The following is a 23,167-nucleotide window of genomic DNA, read 5'->3' as shown; positions in this document are numbered from 1 at the left end:
CTGTCTGCTCAGAAATAGCTCCTGGCAGGCACAGGGGACCATATGGGACACCGGGATTCGAACCAACCACCTTAGGTCCTGGATCGGCTGCTTGCAAGGCAAATGCTGCTGTGCTATTTCTCCGGGTCCATACTATTTTCAATAGTAACTACAATGGAGCTGGAGAGATAGTATAGGGGGGTAGAGCACTTGCTTTACATGCAACCAATCCAGGTTCATTTCCCCAGCACCCCTTATGTTCCCCCTGAGCCCTGCCAGTGTGGCCTCCCATTCCCCCACCCCTGTCAAAAAAAATAGTAATTGGGGCCGGAGAAATAGCATGGAGACAGGGTGTTTACCTTGCATGCAGAAGGACAGTGGCTCAATTCCCAGCATCCCATTTGGTCCCCCGAGCCTGTCAGGAGTGATTTCTAAGCCTAGAGCCAGGAGTAACCCCTGAGCACTGCTGGATGTGACCCAAAAACCAAAAAAAAAAAAAATTAGTAATTGTATCTACTTTATATTTCTACCACGTGTACCAAGAGTGCATAAAGTTCACCGAAATTCATTCTATTTTCTCTACATTCCTTCTTTAGATAACACCCAAACTTTTAAAATTCTCAGGGTTTCTGGCTCTGCACTCAGGATCATTCCTGGTAAGCTCCGGGGGTCATAGAGAGTGCTAGAGATCAAATTCAGGTCAGCTGTGTGGAAGGTAAATAACTAACCTGCTGTTTTATCTTGCCCCTAAAAACTTTGTAATATCAGAATCTTTTTTTTTTTCCAAAAAATATGGAATGTTTTACGAATTTGCGTGTCATCCTTGTGCAGGGGCCATGCTAATCTTCTCTGATAATAGCAGAATCTTAATATTTATAAGGTAGTATGTATTTATGAGAGTATTTTTGGGTTGGTTTGGGGATGGGGTTTGGGTTCATGTATGTAAAACAAGTATCAGACCTGTCATTGTGGGTTTAGGTTGCATTATGGGCTTTGGGTCTTGGATTTTTAGTTTGTTTACTTGGCATTTGGACCACAGATGGCCTTGATGAGGGGCTAATTCCCCCTCTCTTATTCTAGGTTGCTCCTAGCATTGCTTGGCCTTATGTGGTGCTATGAATTTGAACTAAGATCAGCTACATACAAAAGTCTTGTTTTGTTTTTTTTTTGTTCGTTTGTTTTTGGGCCACACCCAGAGGTGTTCGGATTACTTCTGGCAATGTGCTCAGAAATACTCCTGGCAGGCTCAGGGACCTCATGGGATGCCAGGGATCGAATCCAGGTCTGGTGCATGCAAGGCAAACACCCTACCTGATGTGCTATTGAACTGGCCCCAGCCTTCCATTGCTCTTAAGAAAAAAAAAAAATCTAGGAGGCAGGAAGATAATACAGGAAGTAAGGCATTTATCTTACATGAGTCATTCAATCCCTAACAGTACATATGATCTTGGGCAGGAGCAATAGCACAACAGGTAAGGTATTTGCCTTGCCCAGCATCCCATATGGTCCCCAGAGCACTGCCAGGAATGGCTCCTGAGCAGCACTGGGAGTGACCCAGAAGCAAACAAATAGAACATTTGATCCTCTAAAGTCACTGCTGAGCAATGAACTACGAAAAGTCCCTAAGCACCAACCATTGAAAGTCACCCAAATCACCACATAGTCACCCAAAGAAAAATGGCCAAAGGGGCCAAAGAGATAGCCTGAAGTTAGGGCATTTTCCTTGCATGCAGAAGGACATTGATTCAAATCCTGGCCTCCCACATGGTCCCCCTAGCCTGCCAAGAGCAATTTCTGAGCATAGAGCCAGGAGTAACCCCTGAGCACTGCCGGGTGTGACCCAAAAAAGAAAAAAAAGTCATGATCCAGAGAGAATACAAACAGCTAAAGGCACATTTTGCAGGTTTAGTAACAGGCACCACAGGATTCTGTAGCAACACCAGGACTCCCTCGAGCACAAAGCTAGAGGCGTCCCTGAATACAGCTGAATATGACAAAAAATGGACACAAAATCTATTTGTCATGGTCCCTGAATATCTGGTCACTGCCAACTTCACTCTCCTATCAATTCTCATTTGATACTATTTTTACCCGCATTGACCTTTTTATTGGGGGGTGTCACACCCAGTGACACTCGGGTTACTCCTGGCTTTGCGCTCAGAAAACATTCCTGGGGGCCCGGCGGTGGCGCTAAAGGTAAGGTGTCTGCCTTGCCTGCGCTAGCCTTAGACGGACCGCGGTTCGATCCCCCGGCATCCCATATGGTCCCCCAAGCCAGGAGCAACTTCTGAGCGCATAGCCAGGAGTAACTCCTGAGCGTTACCGGGTGTGGCCCAAAAACCAAAAAAAAAAAAAAAGAAACCATTCCTGATGAGGGGAACCATATGAGATGCTGGGGTTCCAACTGAAGTTCGTCCTGGGTCAGCTGCGTGCAAAGCAAACACCCTACTGCTTTGCTATCATTCAGGCCCCACACTGACCTTTTAGATTCTAAATTATTCCAAGCTTTTTTTTCTCCTGAAAACCTTTATATATGTTAGTCTCTCTATATGAAACTTTTAAAACAATCCCCTTAAAGTATTTATATGTGTTAGTTTCTGGGCCAGAGAGTACAGTAGTGCTTATTTTGGATGTTTCAAACCTAGGTTTCCATCCCCTGGCACCACAAATGTTTGTCTAAGCACTGCTATGTGTGATCCCTGATTACAGAGCCCTGAACACTGCTGGGTATGCACCCAGAAACAAACAAACGACAACAGCAGCAGCAAAAGTATCTCTCCCTGGGGCCAGAGAGAGAACACAGCGTTAGGGCGTTTGCCTTGCAAGCAGCTGCCCAAGATGGACCTGTGTTTGATCCCATATGGTCTCCCAAGACAGGAGCTATTTCTGAGCGCATAGCCAGGAGTAACTCCTGAGCATCACCAGGTGTGGCCCCCCCCCAAAAAAAAGAAAAGATGTATCCTTGAAACTTACCCTCTGCTCTGCTTATTCATCCTCTACTCAAATTTTACAAGTGGTTTCAATCATGAATAATTTTGTAACAGTATATCATGGTAATTCAGTACATTTTAAAGTAATATTTTACTATTGAAGAGATAGTTAATGGTCTGAAGGCTGTGGATTGCATCCAACCTGGATCCCTTACCAGATGATCCCTGGAGCAACCATAAAGAGCAGCTCACAGCACCAAACTGAGAGGAGCCAGACACATCTGAGGTCCTTCCTGAGGCCTCCCTTAGGCTTCCCATCTGAATAAGATTCCCTATTATATGGATCATAATAATTATCCAAAGTAATGTAAGAACATTTGTAAAACATATTTGGGATTATTTATTGCACATTATACAACTCTACTAAGCAGGGATAAATGTTTTTTGTTTTCAGGGCCAGAGCGGTTGTGCTAGAAGGTGTCTGCCTAGTAAGCGGTAGCCTAGGACAGACCGCAGTTCGATCCCCTGGCATCCCATATGGTCCTCCCAAGCCAGGAGTGATTTTTGAGCACACAGCCAGGAGTAACCCCTGAGCGTCAACGGGTGTGGCCCAAAAACAAAAAAAAACAAAAAAATAATGTTTTTTGTTTTGGATTTTTAGCCACATTAATGTGTTTTTGGCTATTCCCGGTTTAATACTTTGGAGTTGCTCCTGGTGGTATTCAGAGACTGTATGCAATGGGAATCTCAGCCCATTGACCTATCTCTGGACCACAGGCTTGTTTGGGGAGAATATAGAGGAATTATTCCACATCTAGCTGTGTTCAAGGCTTATTCCTGATTTAATTCTCAGAGGTCACTTATGGTAGGAAGACTATATATGGTGCTGGGGATTGAACCAGTGTCAGCTACATACAAAGCAAGTACCTTACTTTTTCTCTGCAGCCAATCTAGTATTTGACATATAGAAAGTGTTCAGTGTGTGTTGACTGTAAGTGAATAAATTACACAAAGATATTACTGTGTACAATTTTGTATTAATTTTGAGCTTTAAATTTGATGATTTTGTTAAAAATACATAAGTGACTGAATTAATTCAGAAGGTGGAAAATTCATAGACAACACTAAAAAAGTTATCAGAGGGACTGAAGTGATAGTACAGTGTATAGGGTACTTGCCTTGCACATGACTGACCTGGGCTTAATTCCTGATACCCCTTAGGTTCCCCGAACCTGCCAAAGAGTTATACATGAGGGACTGAAGCCATAGTACAGCAGGTAGGGTAGGTAGATATCCTTGCATGTACAGCTAACCCGGGTTCAATACCCTGCATTCTATATGGCATCACAAGCACCATCAGGAATGCTTTCTGAGTGCATAGCCAAGAGTAACCCCTGAAAAATGGAGTGGGTAGAGCGGTTGTACACGGCTGACCCAGGTTCAATCCTCGCCACCGCCGGGAATGAACCTTAGCACCACCAGGTGTGGCCCCCCCAAAAAAGATTAACCCCTAAGAATTGTTGGATGTGGCCCCAAAACAAAAATTATGAGTGCAGAGCCAAGAGTAAGTCATGAGTACGGCCTGGTGTGGCCCAAAAATAAAAAATAAATAATGGTTTTTTAAAAGAAAAAGGTGAGACTGGAGTGATAGCACAGTGGTTCTATAACTTTGCATGAATTTATGGTTTATGCTTATTTTTATGAACATTGCCTTGCATGCTGCTGGCCCAAGAAGGACCCGGGTTTGATCTCTGGCATCCCATATGGTACCCCAAGCCTGTCAGGAGCGATTTCTGAGTGAAGAGATAGAAGTAACCCTAAGTGCCACTGGGTGTGGCCCAAAAACTAAAAAAATATGATATAAGGGCTATGGTGTGGAATGACATTACATTGAGTAGGACATTTGCCTTACATGTGGCCAATCCAGTATCAATTAGGGTTTAATTCCCAGCATCCCATATGATCCCCCAACCCTGCCAGGAGTAATTTCTGAGCTCAGAGCCAAGATTAACCCTGAGCACCACCGGATGTGGCCTGAAAACCAATTCCCAAACAAGAGCCAAGACTTTAGCATCATTGAGTGTGGCCCAAAATAAAAATAGGGCCCGAAGAGATAGCACAACGGCATTTGCCTTGCAAGCAGCCGATCCAGGACCAAAGGTGGTTGGTTCGAATCCTGGTGTCCCATATGGTCCGCTGTGCCTGCCAGGAGCTATTTCTGAGCAGACAGCCAGGAGTAACCCCTGAGCACCGCCAGGTGTGGCCCAAAAACCAAAAAAAAAAAATAGAGGCTGGGGTGATAGCACAGCAGTAGGGTGTTTGCCTATCACGTTAGCCACCCAGGAGAAACCCAGATTTGATCCCCAACATCCCAGGAGAGATTTCTGAGCACAGAACCAGGAGTAACCCAAGTGCCACCTAGTATGGTCCAAAAACCAAAACCAAAGATAAAATAATAATAATAATAATAATAATAATAATAATAATAATAATGAGAGCCATTGGGGCTGGAGAGAGATCATGGATGTAAGGTGTTTGCCTTTCATGCAGAAGGATGGTGATTCGAATTCCGGCATCCTATATGGTCCCCTGAGCCTGCCAGGAGTGATTTATTTTAGCATAGAGCCAGGAGTAACCCCTGAACACTGCTGGGTGTGACCAAAACAATACAAAAAAAAAAAGAAAATGAAAGCCAAATGATAGAGCATATAGGACATTTGCCTTGCACACAGCCAATTCAGGTTTGATTTCCAGCATACCATATTGTCCCCCAAGCCTGCCAGGAGTGATTCCTGAATGCAAAGCCAGGAGTAACACAAGTGCTGCCAAGTGGGGCCAAAAAATGAGAAGGAAGAAACATCAAAGAATAAGAAGAGTTAGAAACCGGAGCAATAACAGCGGTAGGGCATTTGCCTTGCACGCAGCTGACTCAAGACGGACCTGAGTTCAATCCCCAGCATCTTTTTTTTTTTTTTTTTTTTGTTTTTGGGCCACACCCGGTAACGCTCAGTGGTTACTCCTGGCTATGTGCTCAGAAGTTGCTCCTGGCTTGGGGGACCATATGGGACACCGGGGGAACGAACCGCGGTCCGTTCAAGGCTAGCGCAGGCAAGGCAGGCACCTTACCTTTAGCGCCACCGCCCGGCCCCAATCCCCAGCATCTTATATGTCCCCCAAGTCAGGAATGATTTCTGAGAGCACAACCAGGAGTGACCCGGGTGTGGCCCAAAAACAAAAGAAGGAGTTATGGTATTAAACTTAGATCCAGAAAGGTAGTCTAAATATCTAGAGAGCTAGGAAATACTTTTTTTTATCTAGTTCATGACAAATTCTTAAAAAAGTATTAGCCTTTTGGGAACTGGAGCAGTGGTGCAAGTGGTAAGGGCCTTGCCTGTGCTAGCCTAGGACGATTCGATCCCCCGAGTCTCATATGGTCCCCCAAGCCAGGAGCGATTTCTGAGCACACATAACCAGAAGTAACCCCTGAGAGTCACCAGATATGGCCCGTCCAAAAAAAGTATTAGCCTTTTGGGGGCCAGAGAGATATCACAGTGGCAGGGCATTTGCCTTGCACAAAGCCAACCCAGGATGGATAGTGGTTCGATTCCCAGCATCCCATATGGTCCCCCGTGCTTGCCAGGAATGGTTTCTTTTTTGATTTTAGTTCTTGGGTCACACCCGGCAGCGCTCAGGGGTCACTCCTGCTCTACACTCAGAAATCACTCCTGGGGGCCGGGTGGTGGCGCTAAAGGTAAGGTGCCTGTCTTGCCTGCGCTAGCCTTGGACGGACCGCGGTTCGATCCCCCGGTGTCCCATATGGTCCCCCAAGCCAGGAGCAACTTCTGAGCACATAGCCAGGAGTAACCCCTGAGCATTACCGGGTGTGGCCCAAAAATCAAAAAAAAAAAAAAAAGAAATCACTCCTGGCAGGCTCGGGGGACCATATGGGATGCCGGAATTCGAACCACCATCCTTTCGCATGAAAAGCAAGCACCCGGGGTCGGCGAGGTGGCGCTAGAGGTAAGGTGTCTGCCTTGCAAGCGCTAGCCAAGGAAAGGACCACAGTTCGATCCCCCGGCGTCCCATATGGTCCCCCCAAGCCAGGGGCAATTTCTGAGCGCGTAGCCAGGAGTAACCCCTGAGCATCTAACGGGTGTGGCCCGAAAAACCAAAAAAAAAAAAAAAAAAAAAAGCAAGCACTCTACCTTCATGCTATCTCTCTGGCCCCCAGGAGTAATTTCTGAGTGCAGAGCCAGGAGTAACCCCTGAGCACCCCTAAGTGTGGCCCAAAACTAAAAACCAAAACAATGTATGTGCATCTTAAGTGGTCAACAGAGTAAAGCTAGTATTATTAACATATATGTGTATATAAATGTATATATGTATGTGTGTGTGTGTGTGTGTGTGTGTGTGTGTGTGTGTGTGTGTATGGAGCCGGAGAGAGCATGAAGACAAGGGTGTTTGTCTTGCATGCAGAAGGATGGTGGTTCAAATTCTGGCAGCCCATATGGTCCCCGGAGCTTGCCAGGAGCAATTTCTCAGCGTAGAGCCAGGAGTAACCCCTGAGCGCTGCTGGGTATGACTCAAAAACCAAAACAAACAAATATATATATATGGGGATGTAGAGCATAATACAGCAGGTAGGACACTTGTCTTGCATGCAGCCAACTATGGTTCAATCCCTGGTTCCCAGATGGTCTCCTGGGCCCACCAGGAGAGATCCCTTAGTGCAGAGTCAGGAATAAATCCTAAGCACAGCCAGGTGTGACCCAAAAACAAAAAATTACTTTAGAGCAAGAGCAAAGATATAGTACAGTGGGGCAGGAGCTTGCCATGCTGGTAGCTAAGCCAGATTCAATTCCCAGCACCTACTATGGTTTCTCCAGAAATTTAAGAAGTGATCCCTGAATGCAGAGCTAGGTGTAAGCCCTGAGCACCAAGTATGGGGCCCCAAAAATTTACTATTGGAGGGGCCAGAGAGATAGCATGTGGGTAAGGCATTTGCCTTGCATGCAGAAGGATGGTGGTTCAAATCCCAGCATCCCATATGGTCCCCGAGCCTGCCAGGAGCTATTTCTGAGCAGATAGCCAGGAGTAACCCCTGAACACTGCCGGGTGTGACCCAAAAAAAAAAATACTATTGGTGGGACTGAAAAGTAGAACAGGTAGAAAGCTTTCCTTGTATACCTTATAAGGTACTCCAAGCACTGCCTTGAGAGATTCCTAAGCACAGAACCAAGAGTAAGTTCTGAGCACAGCCAGTTATTGACCAAAAACTAAATTAAAAGAAGTAATACAGGGCCCGGAGAGATAGCACAGTGGCGTTTGCCTTGCAAGCAGCCAATCCAGGACCAAAGGTAGTTGGTTTGAATCCCGGTGTCCCATATGGTCCCCCGTGCCTGCCAGGAGCTATTTCTGAGCAGACAGCCAGGAGTAACCCCTGAGCACCGCTGGGTGTGACCCAAAAAAAAAAAAAAAAAAAAAAAAGAAGTAATACAGGGGCTGGAGACATAGTACAGTGGGTTAGAGTACTTGCCTTGCACATAATCGATCCAGGTTCGATCCCCTGTATCACATATGGTCCCCTGAGCACTGCCAGAAGTAATTCCTGAATGCAAAGCCACGAGTGAGCCCCGAGTACTAATGGTTATGGCTCAGTAAATAATTCAAAGTAAAAATAAATAGGAACCAGAGCAGTGGCACAGCATTAGGACATTTGCCTTGCACGCAGCTGACCCAGGACGGACCTTGGTTCGATCCCCCAGCGTCCCATATGGTCCCCCAAGCCAGAAGTAACCCCTGAGCATCACTGGGTGTGGCCCTAAAAACAAACAAAAAAGTAAAAATAAATCATAGGCAGCATGGGACCGAAGAGATAATATGGAGGTAATGTGTTTGCTTTGCATGCAGAAGGTCATTGGTTCGAATCCTGGCATCCCATATGGTCCCCCGGGCCTGCCAGGAGTGATTTCTGACCATGGAGCCAGGAATAACCCCTGAGTGCTGCAGGTGTGACCCAAAAACAAACAAACAAAAGCAACCAGAATGATAGTACAGTGGATAGGGCACTTGCCTGGCACATAGCAACTTAGGTTCAATCCCTGTCAGCCCATATGATCCCCCAAGCACTGCTAGCATTCCTGAGTCCAGAACCAGGAGTAACCCCTGAACATTGCCAGGTGTGGCCCAAAGATTAATAAATACATACTACTGGGATCAAAGAGATAGTATAGTGGGAAGGGCATTTGCCTTTTATGCACTGACCAGAGTAAGATGCTCAACGCCCAATAACGTCTTCTGAGTCCCACCAGGAGTGATCACTGAGCTCAGAGCCAGGAGTTGTCCCTGAGTCATGGGTGTAATGAAAAAAATATATAAACTATAAAGTTGTTTTTTTCTTTGGTCACATCGGTAGGGGTTACTGTGGCTCTATGCTCAGAAATCGCTCCTGGCAGGCTCAGGGGACCATATGGGATGCTGGGATTCAAACCACCGTCCTTCCGCTTGCAAGCAAATGCCCTACTTGTACCATGCTATCTCTCTGGCCCCATATTAAGTTTTTTTAAGTTGTATATTTATGACGAAGGGATAACCAAAGCTATCAAAAAAGTTTCTTCAGGGCTAGTACAATAAATAATAATAGGGACTGGAGCAATAGTACAGGGCATTTGCCTGCATGTGGCTGACCAGTTCAATTCCCAGCAATCCATATGGCTCCTGATCCTTCCGGGAGTGATTCCTGAGTGCAGAGCCTCTGAGTGCCACCAGGTAACCTCTGAATGCTACCAGGTAAGACCCCAAAACCGGGCTGGAGAGATAGCATAGTGGTGTTTGCCTTGCAAGCAGCCGATCCAGGACCTAAGGTGGTTGGTTCGAATCCCGGTGTCCCATATGGTCCCCCTGTGCCTGCCAGGAGCTATTTCTGAGCAGACAGCCAGGAGTAACTCCTGAGCACCACCGGGTGTGGCCCAAAAACCAAAAACCAAAAAAAAAAAAAAAAAGAAACCCCAAAACCAACCTACAAAAAAAAAAAAAAAGGGTCTAGAGACTGTGAGTAAGTGGTTGACCCAAAGTACAATCTCTGGACTGGGTATGGTCCCCGAAGCATTGCCATGAGTGATTCCTGTGAACACAGAAGTAGGACCCTTACACACCACAGAGTATGAGCCCAAAAACCCAAAACAAAGAAGTATATCAATAAAAATTATTAAAATTGTGACTGAGATGCTATGTAAAATTCAAACATTTGAGGCCAGATCAATAGTATAGAGGGTAGGGCACTTGCCTTGCAAGTGGCCAACTTGGGTTTGATCCCAGCACTCCATGCTCCCCCATGCTAGAAATGACCCAAGCACTACCAGCTGTCCCCCACATGAAAAAGAGGTCATACATTTACTTAGCACAGGTGAGGTCCTGAGTACGATTCCCAGCACTAACACACACACACACACACACACACACACACACACACACACGTTAAAAAATGGAGGTATAAAAAAAATGGAGGTATAATATTGAAAATTATTTATTGATTTTTGGGTCACACCAGCAGCGCTCAGGGGCTACTCCTGGCTCTACACTCAGAAATTGCCCCTGGCAGGCTCAGGGTACCATATGGGATGCCGGGATTCAAACCACCGTCCTTCTGCAAGCAAATGACCTACCGCTGTGCTAACTCTCTGGCCCCGAAAATTATTTGTTGAAATATAAAATATTGAAACAATATTAAAAATTACAATTCTGGAGTAATAGTACAGCAGATAAGTGCTTGCTTTGCATGAGGCTGACTTAGGTTGGATGTCCAGCATCCCATATGGTCCTCCAAGCCCTTCAGGAGTGACCCTGAGGACAGAGTCAAGGTTACCTGAGCACTGTTGATTGGGGCCCCTCTAAAATTAAAGATAATTAAAGATATGAGGGGACATATGAGAAGATATGTTTTCACGAGAAGAACATAGGTCTCTCAAGAGTGGAAATAGAGACAAGCAAAGGAGATATGCATTCAAATAAAGACAATATTTTTTATTTTTATGTGTGTGTGTGTGTGTGTTTGGGCCACACCTGGTGATGCGCAGGGGTTACTCCTGGCTATGCGCTCAGAAATCACTCCTGGCAAGATAGTATGGAGTTAAGGCATTTGCCTTCATGCAGAAGGACGGTGGTTCGAATCCCAGCATCCCATATAGTCCCCTGTGCCTGCCAGGGAGATTTCTGAGCATAGAGCCAGGAGTAACCCCTGAGTGTTGCTGGGTGTGACCCAAAAACAAAAAAAAAATCACTCCTGGCTTGGGGGACCACATGGGATGCCGGAGATCGAACCCAGGTCTGTCCTGGGTCAACTGCGTGCAAGGCAAATGCCCTACCGTTGCTCTATCGCTTTGGCTCCCTATCATTTTTTTTTTGGCTCCCTATCTTATTTATTTATTTATTTATTTATTTATTTATTTATTTAGCTACACCTGTTTGATGCTCAGGGGTTACTCCTGGCTAAGCACTCAGAAATTGCCCCTGGCTTGGGGGGACCATATGGGACACCGGGGGATCGAACCATGGTCCTTCCTAGGCTAGCGCTTGCAAGGCAGACACCTTACCTCTAGCGCCACCTCACCGGCCCCTATTTATTATTTATTTGATTATTTTGGCTACACCTAGTGGTGCTCAGGGGTCTAGATAGAGTGTTATCACTCTGGCCCCTGCTTTTTATTTTTAAAAGCAAGATAAGTTTGGGGACTGGAGTGTTAATAAAATGGAAGACAGGAGTAAACCTTGAGCACTACTGGTGTGGTGTGACCCAACAACAAATATAAATAAAATAAAGCAAGTGCCAGAGCAATAGCACAGCAGTTAGAGTGTTTGCCTTGCAAGCGGCTAATCCAGGTTCAGACTTGGATCTCATATGGTCCTTGAGCCTGCTAGGAGTAATTTCTGAGTGCAGAGCCAGGAGTAAACCCAGGAGTTGCTGCCAGGTGTGCCTCCCCCCCCCAAAAAAAAAAAACAAACAAAAAGAAAACCAAGATAAGGGTTTTTTTTTTGGGGGGGTTGGGCCACACCAGTAACGCTCAGGGGTTACTCCTGACTATGCGCTCAGAAATCGCTCCTAGCTTGGGGGACCATATGGGACACCGGGGTATTGAACCACAATCTGTCCTAGGTTAGTACAAGCAAGGCAGAAGCACTACCGCTTGCACCACTGCTCTGACCCCAACATAAGTTCTTTTTGAGGGGAGGGGACCCACACCTGTAGGTTTCAAGGATTATTCCTGGTTCTGCACTCAGTAATTACTCCTGGGAGTGCTCAGGGGACCATATAGGATATGGGATGCTGGATATTGAACTTGAGTGAGCTGGGTACAAGGCAAAACCCCTACCAGCTGTACCTCTAAACAAAGATGATATTTTTTAGTTAGGGGCCAGAGCAATAATACAGAGTGTAGGGTGCCAACCTTGGTTTGAATACCAGCATTCCCATATGGTCTCCTGATCCTACCGTGAGTGATTCCTGAGCGCAGAGCCAGGAGTAACCCTTGAGCACTGCCAAGTGTGGCCCAAAACTAAAACCAGAAAAAAAGAAAAGGATAGTTTTTATTGAATAAAACTTAGAGGGATAAAACAATATCACAGTGGGTAGGGTGTTTGCCTTGCATGCAGCTGACCCAGGTTCAGTCTCCATTATCCCATATGGTCCTAAGCCTGCCAGGTTTGTTTGTTTTTGGGTTACACTTGGTGGGGCTCAGGGGTTACTCCTAGCTCTGCACTCAGATATATAATCTATGGAAAGCAGGTAGGGTATTTACCTTTTATGTAGCTGACCTAGGTTCAATTCCCACCACTTCATATGGTCCTCTGAACCCTGCAAGAAGTGATCCCTAAATTCACAGTCAGGAGTAAGCCTGAACACTACTGGGAATGACCCAAAATCAAACCCCCCCAAAAAAAAAACAAAACAAAGATCACAAAGACAAATAAGCAAAATACAGACTTGAAGAACAACTTGGTGTTGTTTATTTATGATCTGCATTTTCAAATCTCTTTCAATAAACACATTATCTCAGGCTTTGCTTTGATCCCCTTCCTTGTTTTTGCATTTCAGAACCATGAATGCTCAGTACTGCATCTCCTTTGCTGATGTCGAAAAAGCTCTTATCAACATTCAAGATTTTGTTCACCTCACACCAGTATTAACAAACTCCACTTTGAATCAAGCAACAGGGCGCAATCTTTTTTTCAAATGTGAACTCTTCCAGAAAACAGGATCTTTTAAGGTAACAACCCATCTTGGTAGTATATTATTTTCCTTTAAAAAAATTTTTTTTTGTTTTTGTTTTTGGATCATACGGCAGCGCTCGGGGGTTACTCCTGGCTCTGCGCTCAGAAATCGCACCTGGCAAGCATGAGGGATGACATGGGATGCCGGGATCCACTATCCATGCTGAATCAGCTGCATGCAAGACAAACGCCCTATCACTGAGCTATTTCTTCTGCCCTTTGCCTTTTAAAATATTTTATGTGGGGCTGGAGATAGCACAGTGGTAGGGCATTTGCTTTGCATGCAGCTGACCCAGGACAGATGGTGGTTTGAATCCCAGTATTCCAGATGGTCCCCTGAGCCAACCAGGAGCGATTTCTGAGTACAGAGCCAGGAGTAATCCCTGAGCACTGTTGGGTGTGGCCAATAATAAATAAATAAAATAAAAAATAAAATAAAATATTTTATGTATAAAATTTTTTGATCCACCAGAGTGCTTACAAGGAAAGATGAAAAGAAGCGTTAGCCCCGGGCCTGGAGAGATAGCACAGCGGCGTTTGCCTTGCAAGCAGCCGATCCAGGACCAAAGGTGGTTGGTTTGAATCCCGGTGTCCCATATGGTCCCCTGTGCCTGCCAGGAGCTATTTCTGAGCAGACAGCCAGGAGTAACCCCTGAGCACTGCCAGGTGTGGCCTAAAAACCAAAAAACAAACAAACAAACAAAAAAAAGAAGTGTTAGCCCTGGGGCTGAAGAGATAGTATGGAAGTAGGGCATTTGCCTTGCATGCAGAAAGATGGTGGTTCGAATCCCAGCATCCCATATGGTCCCCGAGCCTGCCAGGAGCTATTTCTGAGCGTAGAGCCAGGAGTAACCCCTGAGAGCCACCAGGTGTGACCCACAAACCAATAAATAAATAAATAAAAATGCCTTCTTAGCCTTCTAACTGGCATTATTAAAAAAAAAAAAAGTGTCAGCTTTAGAGGTAGCCTGGGGTGGTGGTGGGAGGGAATCTGGGGACAGTGGTGGAAGGTAGTGGACACTGGTCAAGGATAGAGCTTGAATACTATGTGAGTGAATTTAATTGTAAAACTTTGTAACTTTGTATCTCAGGGTAATTCAATAAAACAAAACAGTATTTGTCCTCCTGACTACCCAGTGAAGTAGAATTACTACTTTTTTTCGTGGGGGGGGGGTGTCACACCCAATGGCACTCAGGTGATACTCCTGGCTCTGCGCTCAGAAATAGTTCCTGGCAAGCTCAGGGGACCATATGGGACACCAGGAATTAAACTGGTGTCACGTTCTGTGTTGGCCACAATCAAGGCAAACGTCCTACCTCTGTGCTAGTGCTCCGGCCCCATAATTATCACTTTTTTTGTTTGTTTTTGGGTCACACCCAGCAGTGCTCAGGGGTGACTCCTGGCTCTTTGCTCAGAAATTGCTATGCTGTCTCTCCGGCCCCCAGAATTATCACATTTTATGCTGAAAAGGAGTTGTAGAAAATTTCCTTCGGGGGCCAGAGCGATAGCACAGCAGTAGGGCGTTTGCCTTACGCACAGCTGACCCAGGACGGACCTGGGTTCTATTCCCATATGGTCCCCCGAGCCTGCCAAGTGTGATTTCTGGGTGCAGAGCCAGGAGTAAATCCTGAGCACTGCCGGGTGTGACCCAAAAACAAAAACAAAAAATAGAAAGAAAATAAAGAAAATTTCCTTTGATCAAGTCCTGATATCATACTTCTAGTGAATCAGTTTTATTCAAGTTCAGTTTCTTCTCATTAGTGATCATATAACCATTAAAGTAGGGCCCATTGACATGAAAGTGAACCTTTTAATAATTAAATCAAGACAATAGATTAAAAACCTGGTCTACAAACCGGAGAGATAGCATGGAGGTAAGGCCTTTCATGCAAAAGGTTGGTGGTTCGAATCCTGGTATCCCATAGGGTTCCACGAGCCTGCCAGGAGCGATTTCTGAGCACAGAGCCAGGAGTAACCTCTGAGTGCTGTCGGGTGTAACCCAAAAATAAAAAATAAAATTAAATTAAATTAAAAAAAACCTGGTCTACTAAAAATAAAATGGGAGTGTGATTAGTCAGTATCAGACCTGTTTAAGGGAGCGCGGAGCAATAGCATAGTGATAGGGTGTTTGCCTGGCACGCAGACAACCAGGGACAGACCCGGATTCAATCCGTGGCATTCCATATGGTCCCTTGAAACTTCCAGGAGTGACTTCTGAGCAGAGCCAGGAGTAACCCCTGAACACTGCTGGTGTGACCCCCAAAAAACTAACAAACGAAAAGACCAGTTTAAGAGCCAGTGTAATAGAATAAAGTACTTGCCTTGCCTTGCAAGTAATCAACCCTATATGTTTACCACACCAACCTCTGAGCACAATCAGGAGATACTCTTAAATTTTCTTACCATTAGTTGATCTTTAAGATTCTTTTCAGTGAATAAAGAGCTAAGAAAGGGAGCACTTGCATTGTATGTGTTATACCCTGGTCCAATACCCACTACTGTAATGGTCCTCCCGGTACCACCAGAAGTAGCCCTGACATATCAATTTGGTGGATCCCAAAATCTCAAAACAAAAAGAAGTAGGTTGAAGGCTGGAGCAATAGCACAGTGGGTAAGGTGCTTGCCTTGCATAAGGCCGACCTAGGTTTGGCCCCTGACATTACATATGGTCCCTCAAGCCTTCCAAGAGTGATTCTTGAAAACAGAGCCAGGAGTAACCCCTGAGTATCACTGGTTATGGGGAATAAGGTTGATGAGACATGGTAGTCTCCTAACCACCTTCAGGTGTGGCACAAAAAGCCAAAACCAGGGGCTGGAGTGGTAGGGTGTTTGCCTTGCATGCGGCTAACCTAGGATCAAATCACCTGAGAACTTATTAAAACATATTTCTGGGTCCCCATCCTGGACTTTTTTGTTCTGGTATGTCTAGAGTGGCTCTGAGAATTTGCAGTTTTGGTGGAGAAAGGAAGGTCAGGGCCACAACTGACAGTGCTCAAAGGACTATGCTAATCATGGATTGAGTCACGATTGGCTCATGGGGCCAGAGCAAAGCCTCTGTAGTAGAGCTTTTGCCATGCACGCGGCTGACCAAGGACAGACCTCGGTTTGATCCCCTGACGTCCCATATGGTCCCCTAAAGCCAGGGTGACTTCTGAGTGCAGAGACAGGAGTAACCCCCCAAGTGTCACCGGATATGGCCTCCCTCCCCCCAAAAAAAGTCAAAACCAGCTTCCACAAGATTAGCACTTTTAGACAGATTAGGGAATGGAGGTTAGAAACAACAGATGGGCCAGAGATAAGAATTGTTAGTGCATGTTTTCCATGCAGGAGTTCTGAGTATAATCCCCATTACTGAATCCTCCAAGCACTTTGGGTGTTTTCCCCCAAAAAAGAAACAAACAAAACATATGGGGCTGGCTAGATAGCATGGAGGTAAGGCATTTGCCTTTAATGCAGAAGGATAGTGGTTCGAATCCCGACATTCCATATCGTCCCCCGAGCCTGCCAGGAGCGATTTCTGAGCGTGAAGCCAGGAGTAACCCCTGAGCGCTGCCGGGTGTGACCCCCCCCCAAAAAAAAAAAAAAACAAAAAAAAAAGTAAATAAAAAAAACACAAAAAAACAAAAACAAAAACAAACAAACAAAAAAAAGAAATTGCTCCTGGCTCAGGGGATCATATGGGATGCCAGGAAACAAACCGGAGTCTGTCCATGGTTGGCGCATGCAAGGCAAACAGCCCTACCACTGTGCTACTACTATGGCCCCAACATTTACCATTTCATTTTTTTTTTTTTTTTTGGTTTTTGGGCCACACCTGGTGGTGCACAGGGGACTACATGAGATGCTGGGATTCGAACCACCTTTGGTCCTGGGTGGGCCGCTTGCAAGGCAAATGCCCTAACACTGTGCTATCTCTCTGGTCCCAACATTTACAATTTTAAAATTGGGGGAGCTGGAGCGATAGCATAGTAGTAAGGCGTTTGCCTTGCACGCGGCCAACCTGGGACAGACCTGGCTTCAATTCCCTGGCATCCCATTTGGTCCACTGAGCCTGCCAGGAGCGACTTCTGAGCACAGAGCCAGGAGTAACCCCTGAGTGTCACAGGGCGTGACCCAAAAACCAAATAAAAAAAAATTTTTTTTTTTTTTTTTTGGTTTTTGGGCCACACCCTGTGACGCTTAGGGGTTACTCCTGGCTATGCGCTCAGAAGTTGCTCCTGGCTTCTTGGGGGACTATATGGGACGCCGGGGGATCGAACCGCGGTCCGTCCTAGGCTAGCGCAGGCGAGGCAGGCACCTTACCTCCAGCGCCACCGCCCGGCCCCTATAAAAAATTTTTTTAAATTGGGGCCAGACAATAGCACAGTGGCAGGGCTTTTGCCTTGCATGCAGTCAACCCAGGATGAACCCGTGTTGGATTCCCGGCATCCCATATGGTCCCCCGAGCCTGCCAGGAGCAGTTTCTGAGCACGGAGCCAAGAGTGACCTCTGAGTGTCACCGGGTGTGGCCCAAAATTCATAAAATAAAAAAATTAAATGCTTAAACAACTAAAATTAAAAACATTTAAACATTTATAAGTCAGATTTAGTGACATAAACCAGAGACAATATAGTGCATAAGAAACCTGCAGGCAGCTGACTCAGATTCAATCCCTGAAAGTACCCTAAGGAGAAATCCCTAATCACAGAGCCAAGAGTAAACCTTGAGCATTGCTGGGTCTAGCTTCAAAACCAAAATCAAACAGGGGCCGGTGAGGTGGCGCTAGAGGTAAGGTGTCTGCCTTGCAAGCACTAGCCAAGGAAAGACCACGGTTTGATCCCCTGGCGTCCCATATGGTTCCCCCAAGCCAGGGGCAATTTCTGAGCACTTAGCTAGGAGTAACCCCTGAGCATCAAATGTGTGTGGCCCCCAAAACAAAACAAAACAAACAAAAATAATCAAGCAAAAAATGTCTTAGTAGATTGGATTTGCAGAATTGGAAAATGTAGGGGTTGGAGCATGATAATACAGCAAATAGGGAGCTTGCCTTGCCACATAAATTTACCCGGGTTTGATGTTCAGAATCCCATATGGTCCCCCAAAACTATCAGGAATGATTCCAGATTCTAGATTAGGAGCAAATCCTGAGCACTGCTAGGTGTGCGCCCGCCTCACCCCCCAAATTGGAAAGTATAGTAAAACTGATTTTGTTGTTTTGGCCATATCCTACGAAGCTCAGTGGTTACTCTTGTTTCTGAGCTCAGAAATTACTTTTGGCAGACTTGGGTAACAATATGGGATGCCAGAGATCAAACATTGGTTGGCCACCTGCAAGGCAAGCGCTTTACTACTGTGCCATTGCTCCAGTACCTCCTTCATTTATTTATTTAGTTTGGTTTTTGGTTTCTGGGCCACATCCAGAAGCACTCCGGTTACTCCTGGCTCTGCACTCAGAAACAGCTCCTGGCAGGCTCAGAGGACCATACGGGATTCTGGGAATTGAACCCAAGTCTGCCCTTGCATGACCGCGTGCAAGGCAAACAACCTGCCGCTGTGCTATTGCTCGGGCCCTTGCTCCTTGATTTTTCTGATAAGAAAAATAAATTCAGGGGGGCTGGAGATTGGGAATTTGCCTTGCATATGGTTGACCTGTGTTTGATCCTAGGCACCCCAAAAGGTTCTCTGAACCCTGCCAGGAATGATCCGGTGTAGAACCAGATGTCAGTCCTGAGCAGTACCAGATGTAGTTCAAAAACAAAGAAATTCAAATGTGTGAATTCACTATCCCTTTTCCAGATTCGTGGTGCCCTGAATGCAATCAGAAGCTTGATTTCTGCCACATCAAAGGAGAAGCCCAAAGCGGTTGTTACTCACAGTAGTGGAAACCATGGACAGGCTCTTGCCTATGCTGCCAAGTTGGAAGGTACTTGATTTCTTTCTCAGGAAAATGAGTAGGATCAGCAAAGGAATTGGAAATATCATTTACTTTAAGTGAGTTTGATATGAGTGATGAAAAGTAAATTTGTCACTCATTACAGGTAACCAAACAGAATTCTTTCATCTTACTTGTATAAACTGTATTAATTTGAAAATATATTTATAGAGCAGTTTAGCAATATCATCCTTTGTAAGTTTGCCTTACTTATACTAAACATATTTTTCCTTCCCAGGGATCCCTGCCTATATTGTGGTACCCCAAACGGCTCCCAACTGTAAAAAATTGGCAATTCAAGCCTATGGAGCCTCTATTGCTTACAGTGAACAAAGTGATGAGGTGAGGAAAACAATATTTAGTGTTACCTTAACTGTTAAATGAGGAACTGCAGATATATAATGCTTCTTTGCATGTAGTCAACCTGGGCTCAATCTCCAGTATGCCACATGGTCCCAATAACTATCAGGAGAGATTCCTAAGCGCAGAGCCAGGAGAGAGTCTTGAAGACAGCCAGATGTGGCCAAAAAAACAACCAAACAAATAACCCAATTTATCAAATAAAGGGCTTACTGGCAGGGATCTCAAACTCGCGGCCCATGGGCCATTTGTGGCCCTCCGTACAACATTTTGTGGCCCTGACCTAGAGGAATCTTTTTTTGCTTTGTTTTGTTTTAGTTGTTTGGGTCACACCACCCAATGTTCAAGGCTTACTACTGACTTTGCACTCAAGGATCACCCCGACTTTGCCTCCTGCAGCCCCCAGGTAAATGAGTTTGAGACTCTTGGCTTACTGGTTGCATCTACATAATCTCATTAGTCTCATAGTTTAAAATTTTATACTCCAATTGATTCCAAACTGGGCTTTACCTTTCACCCAAACATTCAGTAGTTAACTGATATGATATTCATTTCGTATCATTTTAACTTTAGTCTTTCCAGTCTCTCATTTGAATATCTGATCTTCTGTTTTAATCTTCTCACCCTTTTTATTCACTTTACTTTATCTTTTGGTTTAATGTCTAAAACCAATTTTTTTTTTTTAACCACCTCCACCCCATAATGCTCAAGGATTATTCCTGGTAGTGGTTAGGGGATTTACTAGCTGTAATTGGAGACTTCTGTGTTACTGTTTAGGCTCATTGAGGTTGACAGATTTCCATAGAACTTTCTCAGGGGCCAGAGATATAGCATGGAGGTAAGTCGTTTGCCTTTCATGCAGAAGGTCATTGGTTCGAATCCCAGTGTCCCATGTGGTCCCCCGTGCCTGCCAGGAGCAATTTCTGAGGATGGATCGAGGAGTAACCCTGAGCACTGCCGGGTGTGACCCAAAAACCACAAAACACACACACACACAAAACTTTCTCATCAGATTTCCTGTGTACTACTGTGCTGATACCACCGTAAGATATTGAAGTCATGTGTCCATGCAGTGCAAAATCTATAGATCAAAAAAAAATTTTTGGTGGCTTGGAAGTTTGATAAGATTGTGGTGGGTCATTTCTATTGGAGGGTAGGGGATGACATGCAGATGTTGTAGCTCACGTGGAAAAGGGAATCTACCCACCTACCCTCCCCTTTCTGAGAATGCCAGGGTTATCAGACAGAACTGGACTACCTGGGAAGTATCAGCAGCCATTATTTTAAAGTATACACTCTTGGGACCAGAAAGACATAGCACAGTGGTAGAACATTTGCCTTGCATGCTGCCGACCCAGGACAGACCCAGGTTTGATTCCCAGCATGCCTTATGGTCCCCCTAGCCTAACAGGAGCAACCCTTGAGCACTGTTGGGTGTCCCAAAAATAAAACAAACAAACAAAAATCAAGCATACTTTTTTCTTTTGGTTTTTGGGCCACACCCAGCAGTGCTCAGGGATTACTCCTGGCTCTGAGCTCAGAAATTACTCCTGGCAGGCAAGGGAGACTATATGGGATGCTGGGATTCGAACCACTATCCATCCTCGATTGGTGCATGCAAGGCAAATGTCTTGCCGCTGGGCTAGCTCTCTGGCCCCAAGCATAGACTCTTAAATCGTGCAAGCTATTATTGTGTTATAGCTACCAGACTTAATTTTTCTTTTGTGGAGTGCAGGTTAGGCCATACCCAGCAGTATTCAGGGGTTACCTCTCTCTGCTAGATCATTGCTGGCAGTCTTGGTACTATATGCAGTGCCAGCAGTTATTGAACAAGGGTTGGCCATGCAAAGTCAATAAATACCTTAGTCCTTATCCTATCTCTCAGGTCCTTTCTGGTCTTATTCTTTTTGTTTTGTTTTTGTTTTTTTGGGTCACACTCGACAGCACTCAGGTGCCACTACTGGCTCCACGCTCAGAAATTGCTCCTGGTAGGCTCGGGGGACCATATGGGATGCCGGGATTCAAACTACCTACCTTCTGCATGCAAGGCAAACGCTTTACCTCCATGCTATCTCTCCAGCCCCAACTGGCCTTATCCTTATTAAACTCACAAATACTTTGGGGCCGGGCGGTGGCGCTGGAGGTAAGGTGCCTGCCTTTCCTGTGCTAGCCTAGGACGGACCGCGGTTCGATCCCCCGGCGTCCCATATGGTCCCCCAAGAAGCCAGGAGCAACTTCTGAGCGCATAGCCAGGAGTAACCCCTGAGCGTCACAGGGTGTGGCCCAAAAACCAAAAAAAAAAAAAAAAAAAAAAAAAAGAAAAAAATGCCAGTTAGTAGTTTCTCAGAAAGGACAAATTCTGTTTTCAAGGGGCCGGGCGGTGGCGCTAAAGGTAAGGTGCCTGCCTTGCCTGCGCTAGCCTCGGACGGACCGCGGTTCGATCCCCCGGCGTCCCATATGGTCCCCCAAGCCAGGAGCGACTTCTGAGCACATAGCCAGGAGTAACCCCTGAGCGTCACCGGGTGTGGCCCAAAAACCAAAAAAAAAAAAAAATTCTGTTTTCAAAATCTAAACACATAACTCTCTCTGAAATTCTGGAGTTCAACAGGACTTGTTCGAAATATTTTGTATAGCAGGCAAGGTGTTTTCACACAATTGACCCAGCACCCAAATGCTCCCCAAGTCCATCAGGCCTAATTCCTGAAGAGTCAGAAGTAAACCATGGAAAAAAAATAAACCGTGAGCACTGCAAAAGTATGGACTCAAAATAAGACAAAAAAATAACATAACTAGAAATAAAGAAGTTATAAGTTCTTAGTCCCTTTTAGGCACTTATCTTACAAGCAGCTGATCTGGGTTAGATCACCAACCCAACATATGATACACGAGCAGAATGAAGTATGCTCCAAGCACCAATGTCTAGCTCCAAAACAAAATAGCAGATGACTAGTTAAGTATTTAAATGACTGAATCTAATTTGTGAACTTTCTTGGGGGGCGGGGGGAGGAAGGGAGTGGAGAACCACACCAGCCATGCTCAGGGGTTACTCCTAGTTCTGCACTCAAAAACCACCTGTGGTGGTGCTCAGGGGACCATATAGGATGCATGGATGGAATCCTGGTTGGTTGCATGTAAAATAAGCACCTTGCCCACTGTATTATCTCTCTGGCCTCTGACTTGGGAACTTTCAAGTAATCGCTGTATTTTTTCAGTCCAGGGAAAATGTTACCAAAAGAATTATGGAAGACACAGAAGGTATCATGATACATCCTAATCAGGAGCCTGCAGTGATAGCTGGGCAAGGGACAATTGCTTTGGAAGTGCTGAACCAGGTAAAATGTTAGGTATAGTTCTTATCTAGCTACTGATAAAACTGGTGTTATATTAGCCCTAATTATTTTATACATGTATATATAAAAACTGGCTATTTATTTTCCTCACTGAAGGTTCCCTTGGTAGATGCAATGGTAGTACCAGTAGGAGGAGGTGGAATGGTTGCTGGAGTAGCAATTACAATTAAGGTGAGAAAACTTCTGGAAAGTAACCTATTTCAAGAATAAAGCATTTTATTTTACATTATAGTACACTGGATACTTTTATCCCGACATTTTGCCCTACCCACTAACTACTGACCTCACAACACTTTTCTTACATAGAACAAATAAGCTGTTCTGTTTCATCTTACTATGCAAATCAGATGATATTCTTTCCAAATTATT

General features: G+C 45.2%; 1 protein-coding gene and 1 non-coding gene across 3 annotated transcripts in view; one reads left to right on the top strand and one right to left on the bottom strand.

Annotated features, from left to right (window-relative positions):
* The window catches only part of SRR (serine racemase), a 34,489-nt gene that overhangs the window by 10,241 nt on the left and 1,081 nt on the right, over nucleotides 1-23,167 (top strand). Inside the window, exons 2-6 of one of the 2 annotated variants that reach the window (XM_049782603.1) lie at nucleotides 13,000-13,171; nucleotides 18,953-19,079; nucleotides 19,327-19,430; nucleotides 22,661-22,780; nucleotides 22,895-22,969. In XM_049782603.1, the coding sequence (XP_049638560.1) occupies nucleotides 13,004-13,171; nucleotides 18,953-19,079; nucleotides 19,327-19,430; nucleotides 22,661-22,780; nucleotides 22,895-22,969 (594 nt within the window). In that variant the 5' untranslated portion in view covers nucleotides 13,000-13,003. The remainder of the gene's footprint in view (nucleotides 1-12,999; nucleotides 13,172-18,952; nucleotides 19,080-19,326; nucleotides 19,431-22,660; nucleotides 22,781-22,894; nucleotides 22,970-23,167) is intronic. The other variant, XM_049782611.1, reaches the window with a different exon arrangement.
* LOC126028696 (U6 spliceosomal RNA) lies at nucleotides 766-868 on the bottom strand. The gene has a single exon (XR_007502460.1). It is a non-coding gene; the product is annotated as a U6 spliceosomal RNA (small nuclear RNA).

This window comes from Suncus etruscus, chromosome 1, assembly GCF_024139225.1.
Source record: "Suncus etruscus isolate mSunEtr1 chromosome 1, mSunEtr1.pri.cur, whole genome shotgun sequence".
Classification (NCBI taxonomy): Eukaryota; Metazoa; Chordata; class Mammalia; order Eulipotyphla; family Soricidae; genus Suncus; species Suncus etruscus.
This window is presented reverse-complemented; position numbering and strand designations above follow the sequence as displayed.